Consider the following 24,769-nt stretch of genomic DNA (forward strand, 5'->3'; position numbering starts at 1 on the left):
GGTCTAAATCGTCTACGGGGGTTGTCGGCAATGGGATCTTACACTGCCTCCTGGATTTTGTGCCCAAGCATACACATTACATTCCTGATAATCTCGTTGCACCTTTGTCAGTTTTTCCCTTTTGTATTTTACAAAATTTCGTTTGTACTTATCTACTTGTTCTCCCAGTTTTGGATAGCCCGTCCATTTCAGTGTCCTGTATCAGTGTATCTTTGTGCGTGGATTCAAAAGTAGTGATTTTAGCCTTAATCAGATTCAATTCTCTCGAGGATTCTTCTATAACAAGTAGATTGCTATAGATACACAGGCTGCATAACCTGCAGCTACATGGAGACCGGCAAAGATTTCAATCATCCACATACAGGGATCCGCATTCCCATAAAACACATACTTAACTGCAGTACTAGATTTGTCATATACTACATCTGATGCACATGCGGATTGTTCTATATAGGCAAAACTACCTGTATGTTCAAAGAAAGAATGGCCACACATCGAATGGCCATTAGACAAGCCCTGGAAGGAGCAAATCAAGACCAACCAGTGGCGAGACATTTCAAAATGTCTAAACATAATTTATCTTCACTCAAATACAAGATTATTGACCATGTGCCAATCAATATCAGATGGGGCGACAGAGCAAAACAGCTCTTATGTCTAGAAACCCACTGGATACACAAATTAAACACTGTATCACCAGCCGGGTTAAATAAATACATTTCATGGAATTGTTTATTTGTAACTTATTTTTTGTTGCTTTAACAAACCAGTTGTCATTGTTGCCTCTACATTTGTTGCAATTCCTCTGCACGTCTAGTGATAATATGCTGTGTGCTTCATATTCAATATCAGTATTTTGGCTATCTGCATTTTTGTGTTTGAACTAACTTTATTGCATAAGTTTTCATTGTGCCATGCAAATTGTAATTAGCTTCATCTTCTTAGACTTTAGAATTGATACAGATTCAACATGTTGCGGCTAACTAGCATTTATGTCTTGCATCTATTTATATTGGCGCGACCTACCCCTTTGAGCGCCTTATATTTACAAAATAGATGCAAGTGGAGCAATGCATGACATTAACATGTATTTCTGACCATTATAGAACCTTGTCCTGTAGTAACACAGATTAGACACCGTTCTTGCAGCTATATATTTATTTCTTTTCAAGAAGTATGCTTCAGGTTAAGAGCTGTTCCATGCAATCATCACACCCCGCTAATACTTCTCCTGTTTTTTGATTTTCTGTTTATATATATGTGTTTTGTGTTTTTCTATATGGGTTTATTGTTTCTGTTTTGTAAGGTCTCCAGGCAACGGCTTATGGGAATCTGGTGCGGTCCCGGCACCCGTCGCACTTGGTGTGACGTCATTGAACCCAGCCGCAGCCTCGGGACCACGAGTTCACACTGTGAGGGTTTTCACTCTCTAAAGGTATGTGTTCACTATAGTATTGTATCCTGACGAAAGTTTTTATAATAAAACTGAAACGTTGATGACAGACAGGCTGTAATTGCCTTTATACTTCCTATTCCTACAAAGTCCTGAGAGTGCCGCCAATCTTTCTCCATATCTATATATATATATCTATATATATATCTATATATATATATATATATACTAGAGATGTGCACCGGAAATTTTTCGGGTTTTGTGTTTTGGTTTTGGATTCGGTACCGCGGCCGTGTTTTGGATTCGGACGCGTTTTGGCAAAACATCCCTGAAAATTTTTTGTCGGATACGGGTGTGTTTTGGATTCGGGTGTTTTTTAAAAAACAAACCCTCAAAAACAGCTTAAATAATAGAGTTTGGGGGTCATTTTGATCCCATAGTATTATTAACCTCAATAACCATAATTTCCACTCATTTCCAGTCTATTCTGAACACCTCACACCTCACAATATTATTTTTAGTCCTAAAATTTGCACCGAGGTCGCTGAATGACTAAGTTAAGCGACCCAAGTGGCTGGCACAAACACCTGGCTTATCTAGGAGTGGCAATGCAGTGTCAGACAGGATGGCACTTAAAAAATAGTAAATGTTACTTTAACAGCTGCAGTACCCATACATTTTAATACCATACAGGGCCAGTGTAATGTTATTTTAACACCAACACCCCTATATTTTACAGCATTCAGGAGCAGTGTGCTTTTAATTTTTAACAACAGCACCTTAAATTTTTACAACATACAGGACCAGCAGCACCCCTAAATTTTACATCATACAGGAGCAGTGTGCTTTTAATTTGTAACAACTGTACTCCTGAATGCTTACAACATACAAGGCCAGTGTAATGTTATTTGAACAGCAGCACCCCTATATTTTACAGCATACAGGAGCAGTGTACTTTTAATTTTTAACAACTGTACCCCTAGATTTTTACAACATACAGGGCCAGCAGCACCCCTATATTTTACAGCATACAGGAGCAGTGTGCTTTTAATTTTTAACAACTGCTCCCCTGAATTTTTACAACATAAAGTGCCAGCAGCACCCCTATATTTTAAAACATACAGGAGTAGTGTGCTTTTTATTTTTAACAACTGTACCCCTACTTTTTTTTATAGCATACAGGGCAAGTGTAATTTTATTTGAACAGCAGCACCCCAATATTTTACAGCATACAGGAACAGTGTGCTTTTAATTTTTAACAACTGCTCCCCTGAATTTTTGCAACATACAGGGCTAGCAGCACCCCTATATTTTACAGCATGCAGGAGCAGTGTGCTTTTAATTTTTAACAACTGCAACCCTGAATTTTTATAACATACAGGGCTAGCAACACCCCTATATTTTACAGCATACATGAGCACTGTGCTTTTCATTTTTAACAACTGAACCCCTAATTTTTCAAGAGTAATGTTATTTGAACAGCAGCACCCCTATATTTTAAAGCATATAGGAGCATTGTGCTTTTACTGTTTAACAACTGTGAGGGAGCAATACTAATCACTGTACCACTGTGCTGCTTATAATAGTAGACTTGTGTTTTACTGATGGTGGTGCACTGTGCACAGTAATAAAACTGACATTTTTTTAAACAGTTACTTTGGTGCTTATTGATTTATTGTGATTACCTTTCCATAACCATTAAGCTAGCTTATCTTCTAAAATAAATGACACAGACACAATAAGACACAGACAACATCTGCATAAGTTTTAAAAGGTCATTAATGTATTTATTAAGTGAAATTACCCTTCTGGTAAGGGATGGCAAGGAAATCGCTTGATGACCAGCTCTAGACAATTGATGTTATATAATAATGAGGGCGACTTAAACGCCCCAACTTTCTGATATGAGGCGACTTAAATGCCTCATCCGGCAAAAAGCATAACCAATCCTGATAAGGCAAACACTACCCTTTACTATGGCATAGTGTTACCATTTCCTACAAAAATGCCCATCGTCCCCCCATCCGGGCAGAACTCACTAGCTATCCTTGGAAAGGGTAATTGCCCCTCAAAGACCATTTATGCCCCATGTGGCCGCTGGTCAAAAGCACCTAACCACCACTGCCAGGTTCTAACCCCATTGATAAATGGCCTAACAGAACCACAGACCGCCATCCAGCACCAAGAAGACTACACACCGAAACCATTCCAAACAGAAAAACCTCCAAGCCTGCCTCAGGCAAATGGACACTGTCCGGCCTAAAATACCAGGGATTCTCAGGCAACAACAATGGTGTCGAACAGCAAAACCACTGTCAGCACGAACAAACTATGAAACTGCAAAATTAACCTTCTTCCGGGCCTTGTCAATGGTTAAATGACTGACGGAACCCCTCCAGTGCGTTCTAGGAACAATGTCAGACCACACAACACAAACACCTGACCACCATGACCGCAAAAAACACAAATCTTCCCTAACCTGGAGAGTCAAATCAATACCCTTCATCTGGCCAATGTCGTTACCCCCTAGGGGAACAATAGCAACATCTGGACGACCCCAGCACCACTCTCTGCTAAACAACAGCGACAAAAAGCCAGACCACCGTAAACCCCGAACACCCAGCCACCTCACCATGCGAACGCCTAACAGTTCTGCAGTTAAGGGGTGATGCTCCACCCAGAAAATGTATGAATGGCCCACTACCCAGACCTGGGAAGAAGAAAATTTATGAGCTGAAAAAGAAAGTAACCTAATTGTTAGTAAGCATGACAAATATCACATGGACAAACATAATGAGAAAACAGACCCAAGTGAAGGCGAAAACTTTTAAAAAACCTCTGGTGAACCTGTTGATCAGCAAAGTGTAATTAGTCCACAAACTGAGGAAAAATTAAAAAACAATCCTTCATGCCCCCAGTTCCAGAATGCTAACCATTCCAAAACTGGTGGGCAAACTATGTTTTTGGGTGAACACCAACGGGCGCAACTTACAACTTATCAACACGTACATAGGATTTATAAGCAGCGTACTTCCACCGACCCATGATCTGGGTGGTCGTCAGAGAAAGCCCGCTGGCGGCAGCCCAGTTAGCCGCACTAATCCGAAAGGAATGCATCCCGTAGTCCACCACATCAAGTCCTAAATGTTTCAAACAACTCTTAAAAACGGCAGTGAACTGGAAATGAGTGAGAGGTAACGAGTTAGAGTGCAGCTAAAATTGAGGACCGGCCAATGGTCTGGTGGGCAAATAAGCTTCTGGCAAACGAACGGGGCACAAAGTGGCCTCAGTGAATGCCTTCAGCAACACCCACTTGCCATGTCCCAGCTGATCTGTCTTTGACCGGGCAATCTTACACAAGACCAGCCCGTCCCGGCGTACCACGTCCTTAAAGAGAAGCCCCGTGTCAGAGGAAAACTTGTTATCGGCCACCAGTTTGCTAATCCTAAAAGCACCAAAAAAGGCAAAAGAAAATGCCACTCGAAACAGAGATTCCTCCAAATTTTCTCCAGTCACAGCAGAAACCGCATCCAACAACTCGCGCAATAGTCGCAGGTCAATGGTCCTGCGGGAATCAGCAACCAAAGGGGTCTCCTTGGCCCACCATCTTAGTACCTTATCTAATATGAACGACCTTGTGGGGTCAACAGTCCCCAGCATCCTGGCGTGAAAGGATATACCTGCGATAGTTTTGGACATAGACGCCCTAGATTTTCCCGGCGCATAATGGCCCCATACATACTCAAGTGGCCTATTCACAGGAGGTGTCGTCATGTACTTTTAGAAAAAAATAGTGAAAAAAATTGTATTTTAAGAACCTCCATGGCCACACTGCAGCCCAGTACACAGCAGCATGTGCTGGGCTGAGGAGAAGAACTGCAGCTGCTACTGCCAGGTAAGGGGGATGGGGTCTGGGCCCCTACTGGTGGCTTGTAACAGACTTACAAGCCACCAAGTGAGAAGTCTGGTAGGTCTCCCTATCCCTCCAGGCCACCAAGTAGGCCCGCAAGGTGGAAGGCTCCAAGGATTTTACTGCCAACACCCTCAAGCCTGCTTTACAATCTGCCAGATAGAATGTGGACAAGTTAGACCGAGAGTCGAGGCTCTCGGGGCTAACTCCCCAAATCTACGGAAGTTGAAACGCAATAAAGCATCCGCGATATCGTTGTCAACCCCGGGGACGTGCCTGGCCGTGAAGCTGATGTTAAAATGCAAGTACATCAGAACCAGATGGCGCAGCAGATGCAAAGCCTGGGGGGAGGATGACCATTGATTATTCACCGCATGAACCACCCCCAAATTGTCGCACCAAAAAATGATCATCTGATTAGCCAACCGAGGCGACCACAATTCGACTGCCATAATGATTGGGAACAATTCGAGCAACAGCATATTCGCAGTGAAACCCCGCGCCACCCACGACTGGGGCCAAGGAGCGACGCACCATTCGCCCTGGAAAAAGGCACCAAAAACCAGAGAAACCCGCAGCATCAGTAAAGAGCTGCAGGTGGGGACTGGACACTGGTGGAAGGGACCATAACAACTGCCTATTAAAGTGCTCCAAAAATGACACTCAGGGTCTAGGGGTTGTCCTTAATTTCCCGAGACAGGCAAATGGTGTGATGCGGTTTGGATACCCCAGCGGTGGCCCTCTCCAACTTGCGGCAAAAAACCCTACCCATCGGTATGATCCTACATGTGAAATTGAAGGAACCCAAAAGGAACTGAACCTGATGGAACCTGACCATGCTCTTGCCCAAACAATCCCCAATCAACGCTAACAGCGTATGGATCTTATCATCGGGAAGACGACAACAATCAACAGCCGTGTCAATTTCGATACCGAGATTAGAAAGGCAACACACAGGGTCCTCTCGTCTTGTCCTCCGCGATGGGAATGCCCAAACTCTCAAACAAAATGGATGCAAGACGCGCAAGCAAACCTCGCTATCCCTGGGGCCTACCTATAAAGAGGAAATCATCTAAATAGTGAGCAATACCGGTATGACCCGTGCTCACCTGAATGCACCAGTGTAAAAAACTACTGAATTTTTCAAAATAGGCACTTATCAATGTAGTAGGACCAATCCAGCCTTAAACCCATGAACCTAAAGGAACCGAGATGTAAAGGGAGGAGCCGTAAAGCCGGCTCGATGTCAAGCTTAGCCAGCAGGGCACGCTCACCAAATCCCCGAACCAGTTCAAGAGCTTCGTCAAAGAGTTGATAACGCACAAGGCAACACTCCGAAGGGATGGCGTCATTAATGGAACCTCCCCAGGGGTAGGACAAATGCTGGATCAAACGGAACTTGCCCGGAACCTTCTTGGGCACCACCCCCAAAGGGGAGATGTACAAGTTGGGCAAAGGTACACAGGAAAAAGGTCCGCACATCCGGCCCAATCTCACTTCTGCATCCACCTTCTGCCTAACCATGTGCAGCGAATCCAGAGCAGACTGCTAATTCCTGCGGGACACAACCAAAACCGAGTGGGGGATGGGTAACTGGAAACCGAAACAAAAACCATCAACCAAAAACCCGGAATCTGCAGAATGTGGGTAACGCGCCAGCCATTTTGAAAGCTCTGGAACGAGTATGGGTGAAGGGGCCTTACTGAGTACTAGTGGCGGGGTCCTTGTGATCGGCGCGGCGGCCGCCGGGCATGGACTTACAGTCCTTGGCAGGGTGGCCTGCTCCGCAAATTCGAGAGTAGTGGCGAAAATTACATTTTGCCCCCCTGTCGTACTTGGAGTCATTAAATGCGAAAAACTTACCCTTACTCAAGGACCCCGCACCCTTCCTGCTACCAGAAAAAACTTTTTTGGAAGGGGCCTCAGCCTGTTGCCTGTCTTAGTTGGTGACCTCCAACCAAACCTCAACATCTTTACAACCGAAGGGCATGACCTTGGACCTGTCGTGTTTTTCTTGGAACTTGGTGTCATACATCCGCCAAACGCAACCCTTATACTGTATGAGGGTTTCATTAATCAAAAACAAATACCGGACAATGTACTTGTATTCCCCCCGGCCTAGTGTTCAAGTAGCAGGCCGAAAAAATTAAGAAACCACGCAACCATTGTTGAAAGTTGCGAAATAATTTTTTGCTGGCGGATCATGCCTTTTTAGCCTCAGCATAAGCTTTCTTTATCTCCGCTGTGATAGTAAAAACGTCAATAAATTTACCCTAATTAATCCTGTCCTTAACGCTCTTCCTCAAACCCGTAGTGACCGCCGTGTTAGTGCAATGTATCATGTCTGAGAAATCAGGCACCTCAGGCAGGCTCCTGGCCTTCTGCAGGTGCCTGACGTCACCCAGTACCTTCCTAACTGCCCTAACCACCAGCCTGGCCATCAGCGCAGGCATGAGGGGAGCCGGACCTGTTGCTGCTAGCATCACAACCAGAAGTAGAAACTACAGAGGAGGAATCAAAAACAACAAGCTCACCATCAGCGGAAGGGCCAGCCGGCGGATCCGGAGCCGGCACTGACACCAAAAGCAGACACACCAGGACATCTGAGGCCATGGGAGCCCTGTCCGGGCTGGCCATACGATTCCCACCACGGACCTGGAACGACACCAGAGACCCACTATCTCCACTGCCAGTCACCTCGGGAGAGAGCAAAGGGTGATTCACCAGGCTTTCAGTAGCGGCCACTACTAGTGTACCCGCCACCCCTGGGGAAGACTCAAGCGGAGCGGGATGGGGCAGCAGAGACAACGCCGGGAGAGGGAGAGGAGCCCGTTACACGCTAGAAGGTGTGTCATAAATCTGCACCCACGGGCCAGCCCCAAAAGCGGAGGAAGTCCACCCCACCTGATAGGGACCGCCGGGCATAGGAAAAGGGTTATCCGTCTGCTGGTAAAATCGGGGCGTTGCAAAAGCGGATACTCCCACCTGTTTGTTTTTACCCAGTTTTGTCTTCTATTTGTGTCCAGTTTTAAAGCGCAGCGGAATTTGCTGCGCTATATAAGAAACTGTTAATAAATAATAAATAATATCCACAGTTTTCTACCTCTGGCTAAAGTAGAACAATGCAAGCAATCAGCCTGAAATTCAGATAATAGATAATTAAATACACAGGAGGAACCTGTAACAATTTGCTTTTCAAATATTCCCTCTTCACATCCTACCAGCTGGTCAACTATATTGTATTACCTGTAGCCCTGTGCTAATTGGGATTTTCTGCCATTTTTGTTAGGAAAACATGGACACAGTGTTTGGGGGCCAGTAAGCCATCAGCACCTAAGTTATCAAATGGATCTAGTATCCAGCTTACTGTACTAATGGGGTATGGGTCGATTGCCTGACCTACTGTAACTACAGGACATGGGCCTACTGCTCATCCTAACTGTGGGACACGGGCCTAGTTCCCAATTTTAGCTTTGGGGTGTGGATCTTCCTTGTATGGGGAGACTTCTTTAAGCTCTTTTGCCTGCCACCACTACAAGCCTTCCCAGTCTTCATCTTCATTCTTAATTGGATGTTGCCACTAGCCAACAGTCTTCTCCTACTATCTCCAAAATTTTCTTGCTTAAGAGCAGTGTCTTCTGTCCTCTTCTGTGGCTGACAGAGCTCTTCTTCCTTGGAGGTTCATCTCCTGCTCTCGCTGCTGCGGAACTGAGCTCCAAGCACTTGCACTAGCTATTTGAACCTTCATGAATCCTTACAATTTCTAATGTATTTGCAAACATTTTATTGTCTTTGTCATATAGAATGTGCACAAATTTCTAGAATATACTGAAAGTACTCACTAGATAACTTTTGCATCTCTTTCTTCCAAGTGGGACACCCTGCACCCATAGATAGGGTCAGGTATAAAGCCAAAGGGGATAATTCACACTGATCTCTATTTATGGATACAAACAGAGTTTTTGCATAGAGGGGGTCATTCCGAGTTGTTCGCTCGCTAGCTGCTTTTAGCAGCATTGCACGCGCTAGGTCGCCGCCCTCTGGGAGTGTATCTTAGCATAGCAGAATTGCTAACGAAAGATTAGCAGAATTGCTACTAAATAATTATTTGAAGTTTCTGAGTAGCTCCAGACCTACTCACAGATTGCAATCAGCTCAGTCCGTTTAGTTCCTGGTTTGACGTCACAAACACGCCCTGCGTTCGGCCAGCCACTCCTCCATTTCCCCAGCCACTCCCACGTTTTTCCCTGACACGCCTGCGTTTTTTTGCAACCGCCGTGAAAACACTGAGTTGCCGCCCAGAAACACCCACTTCCTGTCAATCACTCACCGATCAGCAGAGCGATTGAAAAGCGCTGCTGAAGACACAGCAAAACTGCTAAGTTTTTAGTAAAATAACTAAGCGCATGCGCTCTGCGTTCCATGCGCATGTGCAGTTAGCAACAAATCGCAGCATAGCGAAAATCGGCAATGAGCGAACAACTCAGAATGATCCCCACAATGCAAGTGCAGAAGTAACTGACCCACCTGTCTACTTGCAGCTGGCTCTGCCGCTGTGTGTGTGGGTGAGCTCCAATACCTCTCCTATGCCGGCTACTGTCTTAAATTCACTTCTTTGCCATGCAGTGCTGTGACTAGCGTGCGGTGCACCATGCAAGCTATAGAAGTGAGCTGTTGGTGCTGTGTTTTTCAGCAGGCTATGATCCCGGCTGCCTGCCTAGCACCAACCGATAGCAAGCTGCCGGCTACACACCATTGAGAAGACACGCTGCCTCAGGCTTTTGCTTGTTAACAGGTGCAATCACCAATGTTACAGAAATCAAAGGCACACTTTGTTAGATATCCACTGTGCTCCCATTTAGCAGTATCAACCTCTGCTTTGCCTACCAGATGGGGAGATTTGGTGCAGCTTATAGGGGGATGTAGTGTAGTGATGTAGAGTACCATATAGGGTATGTAGTGTAGTAATGTATAGCAGTATATAGGGGCATATATTGCACTGATGTGGTGTAGCATATAAGGGGATGTAGTATAATGATGTAGTGTATCATATAGGGTAAGTAGTGCAGTGTATAGGTGCATGTAGTGTAGTGATGTAGTTCAGCATGAAGGGGATATATTATAGTGATGTAGTGCAGTGGATACGGGGAATGTAGTGCAGTAATGAAGTGTTATGATATGCTAGTGCAGTGATATAGTGTAATGTATGGGGAAACACGGGGGGACATGTAACACTTAGGGCATTTGGGTCACATAGGGGAATGTTGTCCAATAGTATCTCCTTTTTTTCTACATTTTTGATAATCTGATTAATTTAGTCTGACAGGGTTTTTTTGTTGTTGTTTTTGTGTGTGTTTGTGTGTGTGTGTGTGTGTGTGTGTGTGTGTGTGTGTGTGTGTGTGTGGGGGGGGGGGAGAATTACTGCCTTGCCCCGAATGACAAAATTCCTAGTTTCGGCCCTGCAGGTGCAAATGCAATTGCTGAATTATTGATGACAGTTGTGGCTTCCAGCATAAAATCAATAGGTGGCAGAGTGTCCTGCTTGCAAAGCATGATCCCCTACATTAGTTGAATGTATTCTCACATTAGCATAGAGTAGTATACCAGGATTCCGTTGCTGGCCACAACTACAGCCACTTTGTGTGTGATTCAGAATCAGACCCAAGGTTTGGTATGTGGAAATTCAAAGAGAGACAACATGCTAGAACCTGATCCAAGGACCTAAATGATCTGCCAATTTGAGAATTACATTGCCAGATACTTACTGTATAGATACAGAGGTGTGCCAGGCACTTTTGACGACAAGACAGCATATTCAATAAAAATCGCTGTATCTCTTACAAATTCAGGTAGAACTGTGATCCAATGACAATTTATAATGTCATTCACAGAAGCAGGTGCAATGTGTGCTGAGGGGATGCAGTTACAATGCCAGCTGTCGGGATCCCGGTGTTCAACACATTATGTAGCATAAATACAACACATGTACTGTAGCATAAATACAACACATTACATAGCATAAATACAACACATTACATAGCATAAATACAGCACATTACATAGCATAAATACAACACATTATGTAGCATAAATACAACACATAACATAGCATAAATACAACACATTACATAGCATAAATACAACACATTATGTAGCATAAATACAACACATGTACTGTAGCATAAATACAACACATTACATAGCATAAATACAACACATTACATAGCATAAATACAACACATTATGTAGCATAAATACAACACATGTACTGTAGCATAAATACAACACATAACATAGCATAAATACAACACATTACATAGCATAAATACAACACATTATGTAGCATAAATACAACATATACCATAGCATAAACATTAACAAATTACATAGCATAAATACAACACATTACATAGCATAATTACAACACATTATGTATCATAAATATAACACATTACATAGCATAAACATTAACAAATTACATAGCATAAATACAACACATTACATAGCATAAATACAACACATTATGTAGCATAAATACAACACATTACATAGCATAAATACAACACATTACATAGCATAAATACAACACATGATGTATCATAAATATAACACATTACATAGCATAAACATTAAAACAATTACATAGCATAAATACAACACATTACATAGCATAAATACAACACATTATGTAGCATAAATACAACACATTACATAGCATAAATACAACACATAACATAGCATAAATACAACACATAACATAGCATAAATACAACACATTGGCCCTCATTCCGAGTTGTTATTTTCCTTCGCATCGGTGCGATTTTCCGCTAACTGCGCATGCGCAATGTTCGCACTGCGGCTGCGCCAAGTAAATTTGCTAGGAAGTTTGGTATTTTACTCACGGCATTACGAGGTTTTTTCTTCGTTCTGGTGATCGGAATGTGATTGACAGGAAGTGGGTGTTTCTGGGCAGAAACTGGCCGTTTTAGGGGTGTGTGTGAAAAAACGCTGCAGTTTCTGGGAAAAACGCGGGAGTGGCTGGAGAAACGGGGGAGTGCCTGGGCGAACGCTGGGTGTGTTTGTGACGTCAAACCAGGAACAAAACTGACTTAACTGATCGCAATGGCAGAGTAAGTCTCGAGCTACTCAGAAACTGCTAAGAAATTTCTATTCGCAATTTTGCAAATCTTTCTTTCGCAATTCTGCTAAGCTAAGATACAGTCCCAGAGGGCGGCGGCTTAGCGTGTGCAATGCTGCGAAAAGCGGCTAGCGAGCGAACAACTCGGAATGAGGGCCATTATGTAGCATAAATACAACATATAACATAGCATAAATACAACACATTACATAGCATAAATACAACAAATTACATAGCATAAATACAACACATTACATAGCATAAATACAACACATTATGTATCATAAATATAACACATTACATAGCATAAACATTAACAAATTACATAGCATAAATACAACACATTACATAGCATAAATACATCACATTGGGGGTAATTCCAAGTTGATCGCAGCAGGAAATTTTTTAGCAGTTGGGCAAAACCATGTGCACTGCAGGGGGGCAGATATAACATTTGCAGAGAGAGTTAGATTTGAGTGGGTTATTTTGTTTCTGTGCAGGGTAAATACTGGCTGCTTTATTTTTACACTGTAATTTAGATTGCAGATTGAACACACTCCACCCAAATCTATCTCTCTCTGCACGTTATATCTGCCTCCCCTGCAGTGCACATGGTTTTGCCCAATTGCTAAAAAATTTCCTGCTGCGATCAACTTGGAATTACCCCCATTATGCAGCATAAATGTAACACATTACGTAGCATAAATACAACATATGTAGCATAAACATGACACATTACATAGCATAAACACAGCACAATATATAGCATAAATAAAACACGTTCCATAGCATAAATGCAATATCTTAAATACAACACATTACATAGCATAAATACAACACAGTGCACAGCATAAATATTAAACATACAGCATATATACAAGACACTGCATAGCATAAATACAACACATTACATAGCATAAATACTGTACAACACATATAGCATAAATTTAACACATTACATAGCATAAATTAGAGATAAGTGGCGGGCACTTTTCGTGTATTGTGTTTTGGTTCTAATTCCACTTTCGTGTTTTGGTTTTTTGCCAAAACCACCCTTTCATTTTTTGATTTTGGATCTGGATGATTTTTAAAAAAAAACATAAAAACAGCTAAAATCACAGACATTGGGGGTAACATTGCTCCTACGGTATTATTAACCTCAATAACATTCATTTCCACTCATTTCCAGTCTATTCTAAACACCTCACAATATTGTTTTTAGGCCTAAAAGTTGTACCAAGGTGGCTGCATGACTAAGCTAAGCGACACAAGTGTACCGCACAAACACCTGGCCCATCTAGGAGTGGCACTGCAGTTGCAGACAAGATGGCACTATTCAAAAACTAGTCCCCAAACAGCACATGATGCAAAGAAGAAAAAGAGATGCAATTAGGTAGCTGGATGGCCAAGCTAAGCGACACAAGTGTGCATCACAAACACCTTGCCCATCTAGGGGTGGCACTGCAGTGTAAGACAGGATTGCACTTAAAAAAGCTAGTCCCCAAACAGCACATGATGCAAAGAAGAAAAAGAGGTGCAAGATGGAATTGTCAGTGGGCCCTCCCACTCACCCTTATGTTGTGTAAACAGGACATGCACACTTTAACAAACCAAAAATTTTAGCAACAGGGTCTGCCACATGACTGTGGCTGAAATGACTGGTTTGTTTGGGCCCCCACCAAAAAAGAAGCAATCAAACTCTCCTTGCACAAACTGGCTCTACAGAGGCAAGATGTCAACCTCATCATCATCCTCTGATTCCTCAACCCTTTCACTGTGTACATCCTCCTCACTGAGTATTAATTCGTCCCCATTGGAATCCACCATCATTGGTCCCTGTGTACTTTCTGGAGGCAATAGCTGGTAAAGGTCTTCCTGGAGGAATTTATAATTCATATTGATGAACATCATCTTCTCCACATTTAGTGGAAGTAACCTCATACGCCGATCGCTGAGAAAGTTACCGGCTGCACTAAACACTCTTTCGGAGTAAACACTGGAGGGGGGGCAACTTAGGTAAAATAAAGCCAGTTTGTGCAAGGGCCTCCAAATTGCCTCTTTTTCCTGCCAGTATACATATGGACTGTCTGCCATGCCTAATTGGATGCTGTCACTCATAGAATCCTCCACGATACTTTCAATGGTGACAGAATCATATGCAGTGACAGTAGAAATTTCTGTGATCGTTGGCAGGTCCTTCAGTCCGAAGCAGATGTCAGCTTTCGCTCCTGACTGCCCTGCATCACCACTAGCGGGTGGGCTAGGACATTTTATCCTTTTTCTTGCAGCCCCAGTGGTGGAAGAAAATGAATGAGGAGCTGTTGACGGGTCACGTTCCGCTTGAGTTGACAATTTACTAACCAGCAGGTCTTTGCACCTCTGCACACTTGTGTCTGCTGGAAAGACAGATACAACGTAGGCTTTAAACCTAGGATCAAGCACGGTGGCCAAAATGTAGTGCTCTGATTTCAACAGATTGACCACCCTTGAATCCTGCCAAAGCGAATGTAGGGCTCCATCCACAAGTCCCATATACTTTGCGGAATCGCTCTGTCTTAGCTCCTCCTTCAATTTCTCCTGCTGCTTCTGCAAAAGCCTGATGACGGGAATGACCTGACTCAAGCTGGCAGTGTCTGAACTGACTTCACGTGTGCCAAGTTCGAAGGGTTGGAGAACCTTTTACAAGATGGAAATCATTCTCCACTGTGCTTGAGTCAGGTGCATTAAACCTCCTTTGCCTATATCGTAGGTAGCTGTATAGGCTTGAATGGCCTTTTGCTGCTCCTCCATCCTCTGAAGCATATAGTGTTGAATTCAACCTCGTTACCACCTCTTGCTTTAGTTGATGGCGGGGCAGGTTCAGGAGTGTTTGCTGGCACTCCAGTCTTCGGCACGCAGTGGCAGAATGCCGAAAGTGGCCCGCAATTGTTTGGGTCACCAACAGCATCTCCTGCACACCCCTGTCATTTTTCAAAAAATTCTGCACCACCAAATTAATTGTATGTGCAAAACATGGGACATGCTGGAATTTGCCCAGATGTAATACATGCACAATATTGGTGGGGTTGTCCAATATCACAAATCCCCACAAGAGTACAATTGGGGTAAGCCATTCTGCGATGATGTTCCTCAGTTTTCATAAGAGGTTGTCGGCTGTGTGCCTCTAATGGAAAGCGGTGATACATAGCGTAGCCCGCCTAGGAATGAGTTGACGTTTGCGAGATGCTGCTACTGGTGCCGCTGCTGTTGTTGCTGCGGGAGGCCATACATCTACCCAGTGGCCTGTTACAGCCATATAGTCCTTAGTCTGCCCTGTTCCACTTGTCCACATGTCTGTGGTTAAGTGGACACTAAATACAACTGCATTTTGTAGGACACTGGTGACTCTTTCTGACATCTGTGTACATTCTCGGTATCGCCTGCCTAGAGAAGTGGAACCTAGATGGGATTTGATACCGGGGATACACTATCTCCATCAATTCTCTAAGTCCCACTGAACTAATGGTGGATACTGGATGACCTCTATCACCAACATAGCTGTCAAGGCCTCAGTTATCCACTTTGAAAAGGATGACTGCTGTCATATTTAATCTTCCTCACAAAGGACTGTTGGACAGTCAATTGCTTACTGGAAGTAGTACAAGTGGTCTTCCAACTTCCCCCCTGGATGACGATCGACTCCCAGCAGCAACAACAGCAGCAGCAACAACAGCAAGTGTACCACTCAAGGATCCTATGGAGGAATCCCAGTTAGGAGAGGACTCCTCAGTCTTGACAGTGACATGGACTGCAGGACTACGGATGTTTCTGACTTAGGAGGAAGTTGATGTTGAGGGAGTTGGTGGTGTGGCTTGCAGGAGCTTGGGTACAGGAGGAAGAAGGGATTTAGGTGTCAATGGACTGCTTACGCTCTTACCCAAAGTTTCACAACTTGACACTGACTTCTGATGAATGCGCAGCAGGTGACGTATAAGGGAGGATGTTCCTGGGTGGTTAACATCCTTACTCCTACTTATTACAGATTGAGGCCACAGATGGCTTGACACCGAAGAGGTGGCATTTTTGGTAGTTTGCCCAGGCATCACAATGGACTTCTTTGTCCAAAGGACAACAGTTGTCTCGGTGCCTGACTCAAACAAACCACATCACACCCATATCCTCATCCTGGTGTACTTCAACAGTGACATCATCAATTTCAATATCAGGAACTGGACTGTGGGTGCTCCTTCCAGCACTTGCAGGTGGCGTGCAAATGGTGGAAGGAGCCAACTCTTCCTGTCCAGTGTTGGGAAGGTCAGGCATCGCAACTGCATGCACACTTGACCTCTCCTTGGGGATTTGTGATACCACCTCAGAGCGCACAGTTCTTTATGTGCTCTTTCCAGCTTAACTCTTTTAATTTTTCTAGTGGGAGGATGAGGGCTTACATCGTCATGTGAAGCTGAACCACTAGCCATGAAAATAGGCCAGGGCCTCAGCCGTTCCTTGCCACTCCGTGTCGTAAATGGCATATTGGCAAGCTTACGTTTCTCCTCAGATGATTTAAATTTATTTTTTTTGTTCTTTTTACTGAACTTTGGCTTTTTGTACTTTAAATGCCCTCTACTATCACATTGGGCATCGGCCTTGGCAGACGACGTTGATGGCATTTCATCATCTATGTCATGGCTAGTGGCAGCAGCTTCAGCACTAGGAGGAAGTGGTTCTTCTTGATCTTTCCCTATTTAATCCTCAAAATTTTTGTTCTCCATTATTTTTTGGGAGTTATATGAGACAATATGCGGCACAGGAATGACTGGAATGACTGATGAGACAGGACACTACCACTGGTCAGATGCAGCAAAACAGGTTGTTGTTGTTGTTATAATTATTATACTGCAGCAGTGGACATATAGCAGCAGCTTATATCATCACTGGAATGACTGATGAGACAGGACACTAACACTGGTCTGATGCAGCAAAACAGGTTGTTGTTATAATTATTATACTGCAGCAGTGGACATATAGCAGCAGTTTATATCATCACTGGAATGACTGATGAGACAGGACACTAACACTGGTCTGATGCAGCAAAACAGGTTTTTGTTATAATTATTATACTGCAGCAGTGGACATATAGCAGCAGCGTATATAGTCACTGGAATGACTGATGAGACAGGACACTACCACTGGTCTGCGCAACACAGCATCACTTTATACAGCTACACTGGATATATGGCAGCAGAGAACACCAACACTGTGACTGGCTGGACTGATGCAGCACAATGCACTGACTACACTGGACTGGACAGCACAACAGAGCACAAGACTTGCCACCCCACTTTCCCGCCCCCACACAGACACTGAACACTGAGGACACGTCCTCTCAATACACTCTCCGAGACTGGAGTGAAAATGGCCGCGACGCGCAGCTCCTTATATGGAATCCAAATCCCGTGAGAATCTGACAGCGGGATGATGACGTTTTGCCACGTTCGGATTTCCGAGTCAGGCGGGAAAACTCGAGCCTGACTCGGATCCGGGCTTGGAAGGCAAAGTCCGGTAGGGTTCGGTTCTCTGAGAACCGAACCCGCTCATCTCTAGCATAAATACAACACAATACATAGCATAAATACAACACATGTAGCATAAATTCAACACATTACATAGCATAAATACAACACATTATATAGCATAAATACAACACATTACATAGCATAAATACAACACATTACATATCATAAATACAACACATTGCATATCATAATCACAGCACAATACATAGCATAAATACAACACATAACCTTAATTAAAGTCTGACGACAGTGCTGGGGTACTGAAACATTACTCAAAATACGTGACCGCTGTATGTCCGTTACTTGATGCCACGAGTGCCGCACCTCCATTCTGGTATATGTTACATTTGTGAGGGCACCGGCTGTTTTATAAACTATTGCTTTGGAAGTGCCATTCTCTCCTCCATATACAACACATTACCTAGCATAAATACAACACATTACATATCATAAATACAACACATTACATATCATAAATACAGCACAATACATAGCATAAATACAAAACATTACCTAGCATAAATAAAGCACAATATACTGTATAGCATAAATACAACATATTAAATAGCATAAATACAACTCATCACATTGTATAAATACAGCACATTATTATAACAATGGTAAGAGCAGAGGAACTTGCTGTAGATTTAAGTTGCATGGATGGGTGAGTTGTGGGGAGCCCTTTCAATGCTCAAAGAACATGTACGTAACATACTGTATGTGTAATCAAACAGCGTAAGAGTTGCTGAAGGGGTGAAATAGGGGATGTGGTCAATTTACCTACAATCAAAATCCAGATGGTCAAAATCCCGATAACCATTGACAGATGGTCAAAATCCCGACAAGGTCAGATTACCAACATTTAAAATACCGACAAGGTCAAAATACCGACATTTAAAATGTTGGCAGGTCAAAATGTCAACATGAGTTTTTCATGATTTTTTTATTGAAACTGACTTGTTCATACTTTACCATCGCAGTGGACCTTGAGGGGGAATATAATAGTGTGTTGAGCACAGCGAGGCACCGTGCTCGAAGCATGGCAAGCGCAGCGAGCCATGCGAGGGAACGTGGTACACATTATACAGTGTCCATGTCAACCTATGTCGACATACACACAAAAAAACTATGAAAAACCTGTGTCGACTTTTTGACCTGTTGACATTTTAAATGTCAATATTTTGACCTTGTCGGGATTTTGACCTTGTCAGTAATTTGACCTTGTGGTGGAGGAGTGGTTTAGGACTTTATATTATTATTATTATTATTATTATCCTTTATTTATATGGCGCCACAAGGGATCCGCAGCGCCCATTACACAGTACATTATAAAATGAGCAAACAAGAAAACCGCACTTACAGTACTGGACAAAATAGGACAGGTATAGAAAACCCGGGGTTAGGTGCCATCAGAGGGAGTATGGAGTATAAGATAGTGTAAGTATGAAAAGGAAAGGTGCATGTGGAAAGAAGTCCTTGCTCTTGCCTGCTTACAATCTATATGTGAGGGTGAGGAGTTTGAACTGAATTTTGAGAGAGACTGGGAACTAGTCTAGCATGTGTGTGTGTGTGTGTGTGCGTGCGTGCGTGCGTGCGTGCGTGCGTGTGTGTGTGTGTGTGTGTGTGTGTGTGGGGTGGGGGCATATATCATATGGCAAGAAAGGAAAATGAGATTGCAACAGTGTTACAGTAAGCATTAACTGAAGTGGGAGAGGTGGTGACTGAGAGGGCAGATAGATGCAGCAGTCTAATCTAGAAATGATTAGTATGTGGATGATGTTTCAGGGTTGAGAACAGACCAAGTCCTCTCAGACCAAGTGCACACATATATACATTGATAAATTTTGAATATCAAGATCACTGTATAAAATAATGATTGCAAGTGATCAAATAAAGGCAGGCATTAAATTAACATCACCTGGGAATAGTGTGTATATATGTGTGTTATAAATTACAAAATCTGCATAGATACATCTCAAACGGGCAGAGGTAGATAATATCCTAACCACACGAATTATGGCAATAGTGTGAAACCCAACTGTGTATTAATCAGTGAAACACAAACAGCATGAGCAGCCAATAAAGATACTTTGTGTATCTTTTCCTTTTTTAAATTGTAACCAATTGCAGTCAATGCAAAGCTGACTACAGTGGCAAACAGATATTCAGATCAGAGCTGATTAAGCCTATGAAAACAGTGAATGGACAATTGTAAAATATATGCCACATTATAGGGCCGATAATCGTATGAATAACTACAGTAAGCATCTTTCAAAATAAACACACTTATAATAAAGACAGGACGCATCTAATAATTTTATCATTTTTCTTTATCCACAGAACACATCTTTTTATTCACCTCACACAATTTCTTACATAAAACTTACATTTCACTCCAGTTAACCCCAGAGTGGGTTATTATGTAAATATTAAAATATCACATCCGCCAGATAGGCTAAGAGTATGTGAAATTGATGAGAACATTTTAAAACATAAAGTTAATAAAAGTTATATTTTATTTATATAGTGGGAAAATGTGCACCCATTAAAATCCAATTATTTTTTCCTTTCTTGATATTATTTAGTCAGTTGTATATTGGAGGGTGGGACTTGATTCTATGATTGATGTACTAATAACAGGACATAAAGTATGTGGTTGATTACTAGTGATAAACCAATAGTAGGGCATCTTTGCAGTCCATCAAATAGATCAATATTTCCCCTAGCCTACACAAGATCTGGTGCGGAAAACTCTCTTTTCTCTCTCCTAAAATTTCTAATGTTTGCAGGATATCGATGTTTTCCCAATACTGACATCTGTGCTGAATGATCCGTCCTGTTTTAAGTACCCGAAAGAATTCAACCCTGAAAATTTCCTGAACGAGAAGGGACAGTTTCAGAAGAATAATGCCTTCATGCCTCTAGCTGCAGGTAAATACCATATACAGTATACTGTACATAATAAAACTTGTATTTCCCTTTTTAAATACAGTATATGTGTTTGAAATAGTTCAAGGCCAAAGTAAGATTTATGGGGACCCCATAAGAAGCAGTTTGTGAGGGCCCTTGATGCTAAGATTTTAATTGTAAAAATGATTTATTGTACTGATTGAAATATATATGGGTTTTTATTTTGCAGATCCCCTTAAATAGAGGAATTAGCTTGCTTCTCCCCACCCAGACTGCACATAGGTATATCAGTCAAACACCACACTGACTGCAACTTATATCTCTTTCATATTGCCACTTTTGCCAGGGTTATTGCAAGGTTAACTCAGGACACTGCTGGGTGTGAAAGCATAGCCAAAAAAGAACCCAGGTCGAGTGAAATAGCAATCCAATCCAGGTAGCGACCTAGATTGGACACGGGAATTACCTGTTTTAAAGGGCAGGGTTAACAGCATAGGGAGAGGTGTATTCCCAGCTCTTGGAGATGAAGTCATCTTCACGTGTCGGCAGAAGAATGAATACTACATCTGTGTGCAGTGTAAATGTCTCCGACCCGAGAATGACTCGGAGCCAGGTTTGACCCGTAATGGAACCACGTTCCAAATCATGGGCCAGACCCAGGATTTTGGTGTGAAAATCCTCCCAACTTCTGTCCCTTCCAAAGAGGGACACGCCGCACCAGGGGCGCAGCCATTCCCAAAAGGGGGTGGAGCTTCAGGCAGGTGGTGTCTCATGGTAAGGTGCTTGGCCTATTGCCACAACCCTTGTTTTCAGCATTTTGGGGGTATGCCCAGCGCTCCATGAATTGCTGGACAGCCCTCGGCTTCTCTCCTTGTGCTGATAGATGCCGTGCGCACAGCATCTATTCAGTGATCACCGGCTGCTTTGCAAAGCAGAGCAGCAGTGATCACAGCATCTCCCAACTGCCCCCCCTGCTGCGGGACACGGTAACCCGCGGGAGGGACAGCACCCAATTAGCGGGACTTTCCCACTGAAATCGGGACAGTTGGGAGGTATGGTATAATATTGTAATATTCACGTGTCAGGAGTGTACACACCTTTCTATGAAAAGCACATGCTGCTCTGCTGTGCCACGAGGAAGGCCTTAGATGCTCCTTGGCTGGGGGGAACAAATAGTTTGTGGGGGGCACAGTGACAAGAGCCCTGTTAGTACTGTCTCTGATATGCTTCTTAAATAGTGCACTTTGCTCTATGTACTGTCCAATAGATGTAAAAAAATTCTCTGTCTAGGAGAAAGCAGAGAAAAACCGTGCACGCTGGATGCAATTTCACTGATTCTGCTTCAGAATATGGCAACATTCTGTGTTGTGATTATTAACTAATGTCTTCTATCCTATATCACAGCTCTGAATCGCTTCTCTTGTCTTTGTGTAAAACACTGTGGGCCTGATCTACAGGTGGATGCTAGTGCAGCGTTGCAGCGGCACTAGTATGCATTGTTGACAGTGTTTATGGTCGACAGGTCCAAAAGGTCAAAAGGTGAAAGTGGCCGACATGCATATGGTCGACACTTATTTGGTTTAGTTTTTTTCCCTTTTGAAACTTTTTCATACTTTACCATCCATGTGGACTATGATTGGGAATAGTAACCTGTGCCGAGCGCAGCGGTTGCGGAGCGTGGCATCTTGCACAAAGCCACGAACAATGCAAGGGGACGCTGTACACTAATTGGGTTTTGCTGTACTCTTACAAAGAAAACACCAAAAAATATGAAAACATTTGGTGTTGACCTTTTTTGTGTTGACCTTTTATCCGTGTCAACATTTTCCTGTGTCATCATTTGTCCTTGTCAACTTTCCCTGTGTCGACTTATTCACATGTTAACCTTTCACATGTCGACTTTTTCTTCATGTCAACCTTTGCAAAGTCGACCAAAGGTGGTTAACCTAATAAGTATCGACCAAATTAGGGTAGACCCTGCATTCCATATGCATAATCCATGAAGTCCTGGTTTACAGGGATAGATTTGTAAGCCTATGCAAGAGGGTTGTCTATTCTCAAGGAAACCACGCAAAGTTCCACAAATTTGAGTGAATCATGGAAGAAAAAGCAAATATGATATAAGGATACAGTAGGTTATATGGAAATAGCCGCCGAGAAATGGATCCCTTAGAAAAAACAGTTATGAGATAGGGAGTTAGTCAATTGACCGCCAGTCGAGAGCCCGGCTGTCAGGATACCAACACTGGAATCCCAACACCAGGTGAAATACCAGAGGTCAGAATCCCAACCATCGGCTGGTATCCGCACTCAGGTGGTGGTCCACTAAGAGAATAGGACCATATGGCGATCGTTCGCCATCGAAACTGAAGTGTGGCAAGCACTGTGAGCCCATGAGGGGAAACACTGCGCTCTCCACTGGGATCCAGGCTGTCGGGATTTTGGCGTTGGCCTCGTGACCGCCCAGATCTCATACTGATCCCATGAGATATTATGAATGATTTAATATAGAAATGAACAATCATATGGTCAAGTTGCTAATATTGCATTTAGATGCAAACTTTCCAATGAGCACGGCACCCAATCAGTTAGCTTTTATCTAGTGCTTAAAAGCAGGCAGTGAAAGCAAGTATTTGCACTTACTGTATAAATGTAATGATGTTAAGTTAGCCCAAATGTATCTAATTTAAATCACTTTCTATAGCTGGATACCTGCAATTTGTGATTGTATTTTATATAGTGTATTTATAGTTTTCCTTTGTTTTAATTCCTAAATCAATGAGTATTAGCTTAGAGCTTCTATTTCCTAAATGTAAGATAAGCTACTATAGTTTTATGTGACACATCATTATCTGTTATGCCCTCACGCTCCTCAGGAAAGAGAAACTGCATCGGAGAGCCCCTAGTACGAATGGAACTGTTCCTCTTCTTTGTCACCATCCTGCAAAATTTTAACTTGAAGTCCCCTGTGCCACGGGAAGAACTGGACCTTACACCCAATGTATCAGGACTGTTGAACTTTCCCAAACCATATAAAGTTGCCTTTATTCCTCGTTAACTACTAAAATGGGCTCAGAACATTCAGGTGTCCATCCCAACTTATTTTGGAGTGTATATTTACTAATGTTATGGTGTTGAGAAATGAAGATATTACCAATAACAACCAAGCAAATTCTAGCTATTATCTTCGGGAAGGTGCTCGATGAATAAAAAGTAAAATCTGATTGGTTGCTGTGGGCAACCTCTCCACTTCTAAAAATCTGCACTATATTAAATACTGTGTACCCCTAAGTATTTACTTGCTGAGAATTTAAGGTGACTTAGGGGTACATTTACTAAGCAGTGATAAGAATGGAGAAGTGAGCCAGTGGAGAAATTTCCCCATCAACCAATCAGTAGCTCTGTATCATTTTATAGAATGCAAATTATAGATGTTACTTCAGTGCTGATTGGTTGCTATGGGCAACTTCTCCACTGGCTCACTTCTCCGCTCTTATCACTGCTTAGTAAATGTACCCCTATATACTGTATGCAAATTTTTGTAGTCTTTGCTTTGTGCACTCACAATGATTTATAGAATTTATCTGAACATATTTACTTTACGTGTGTGTGTATCCTGTATACTGTATATATAAAGTAGACCTTTGTGGGTTCCATCTGGTGGTGGTAGGAGAGCTAGGAGAGCGGGGGGCAACATGCCACATATCTGTTGCACATCAATTAACCCCATCTATAATGCAGTGATCTTGCCAGGATACTTTAGGATGACGGTCTTACTGATATGCTAATTCGGTTTTTCTGACACAGGCACGATGGGACAAATATTGCCCAACCAGTGTATCGTCCTCCTCCTCCTCCTGCTC

The 24,769-nt window shown here is 42.9% G+C and overlaps 1 protein-coding gene across 2 annotated transcripts in view; it reads left to right on the forward strand.

Moving 5' to 3' along the window:
* The window catches only part of LOC134949297 (cytochrome P450 2G1-like), a 182,438-nt gene extending 158,192 nt beyond the window's left edge, over positions 1–24,246 (forward strand). Inside the window, exons 8-9 of one of the 2 annotated variants that reach the window (XM_063937792.1) lie at positions 20,786–20,927; positions 23,783–24,246. In XM_063937792.1, coding sequence (XP_063793862.1) covers positions 20,786–20,927; positions 23,783–23,964 — 324 coding nt within the window. In that variant the 3' untranslated portion in view covers positions 23,965–24,246. The remainder of the gene's footprint in view (positions 1–20,785; positions 20,928–23,782) is intronic. The other variant, XM_063937793.1, reaches the window with a different exon arrangement.
* Positions 24,247–24,769: the final 523 nt, after the last annotated feature.

This window comes from Pseudophryne corroboree, chromosome 8 (genome assembly GCF_028390025.1).
Source record: "Pseudophryne corroboree isolate aPseCor3 chromosome 8, aPseCor3.hap2, whole genome shotgun sequence".
NCBI classification, from domain to species: Eukaryota; Metazoa; Chordata; class Amphibia; order Anura; family Myobatrachidae; genus Pseudophryne; species Pseudophryne corroboree.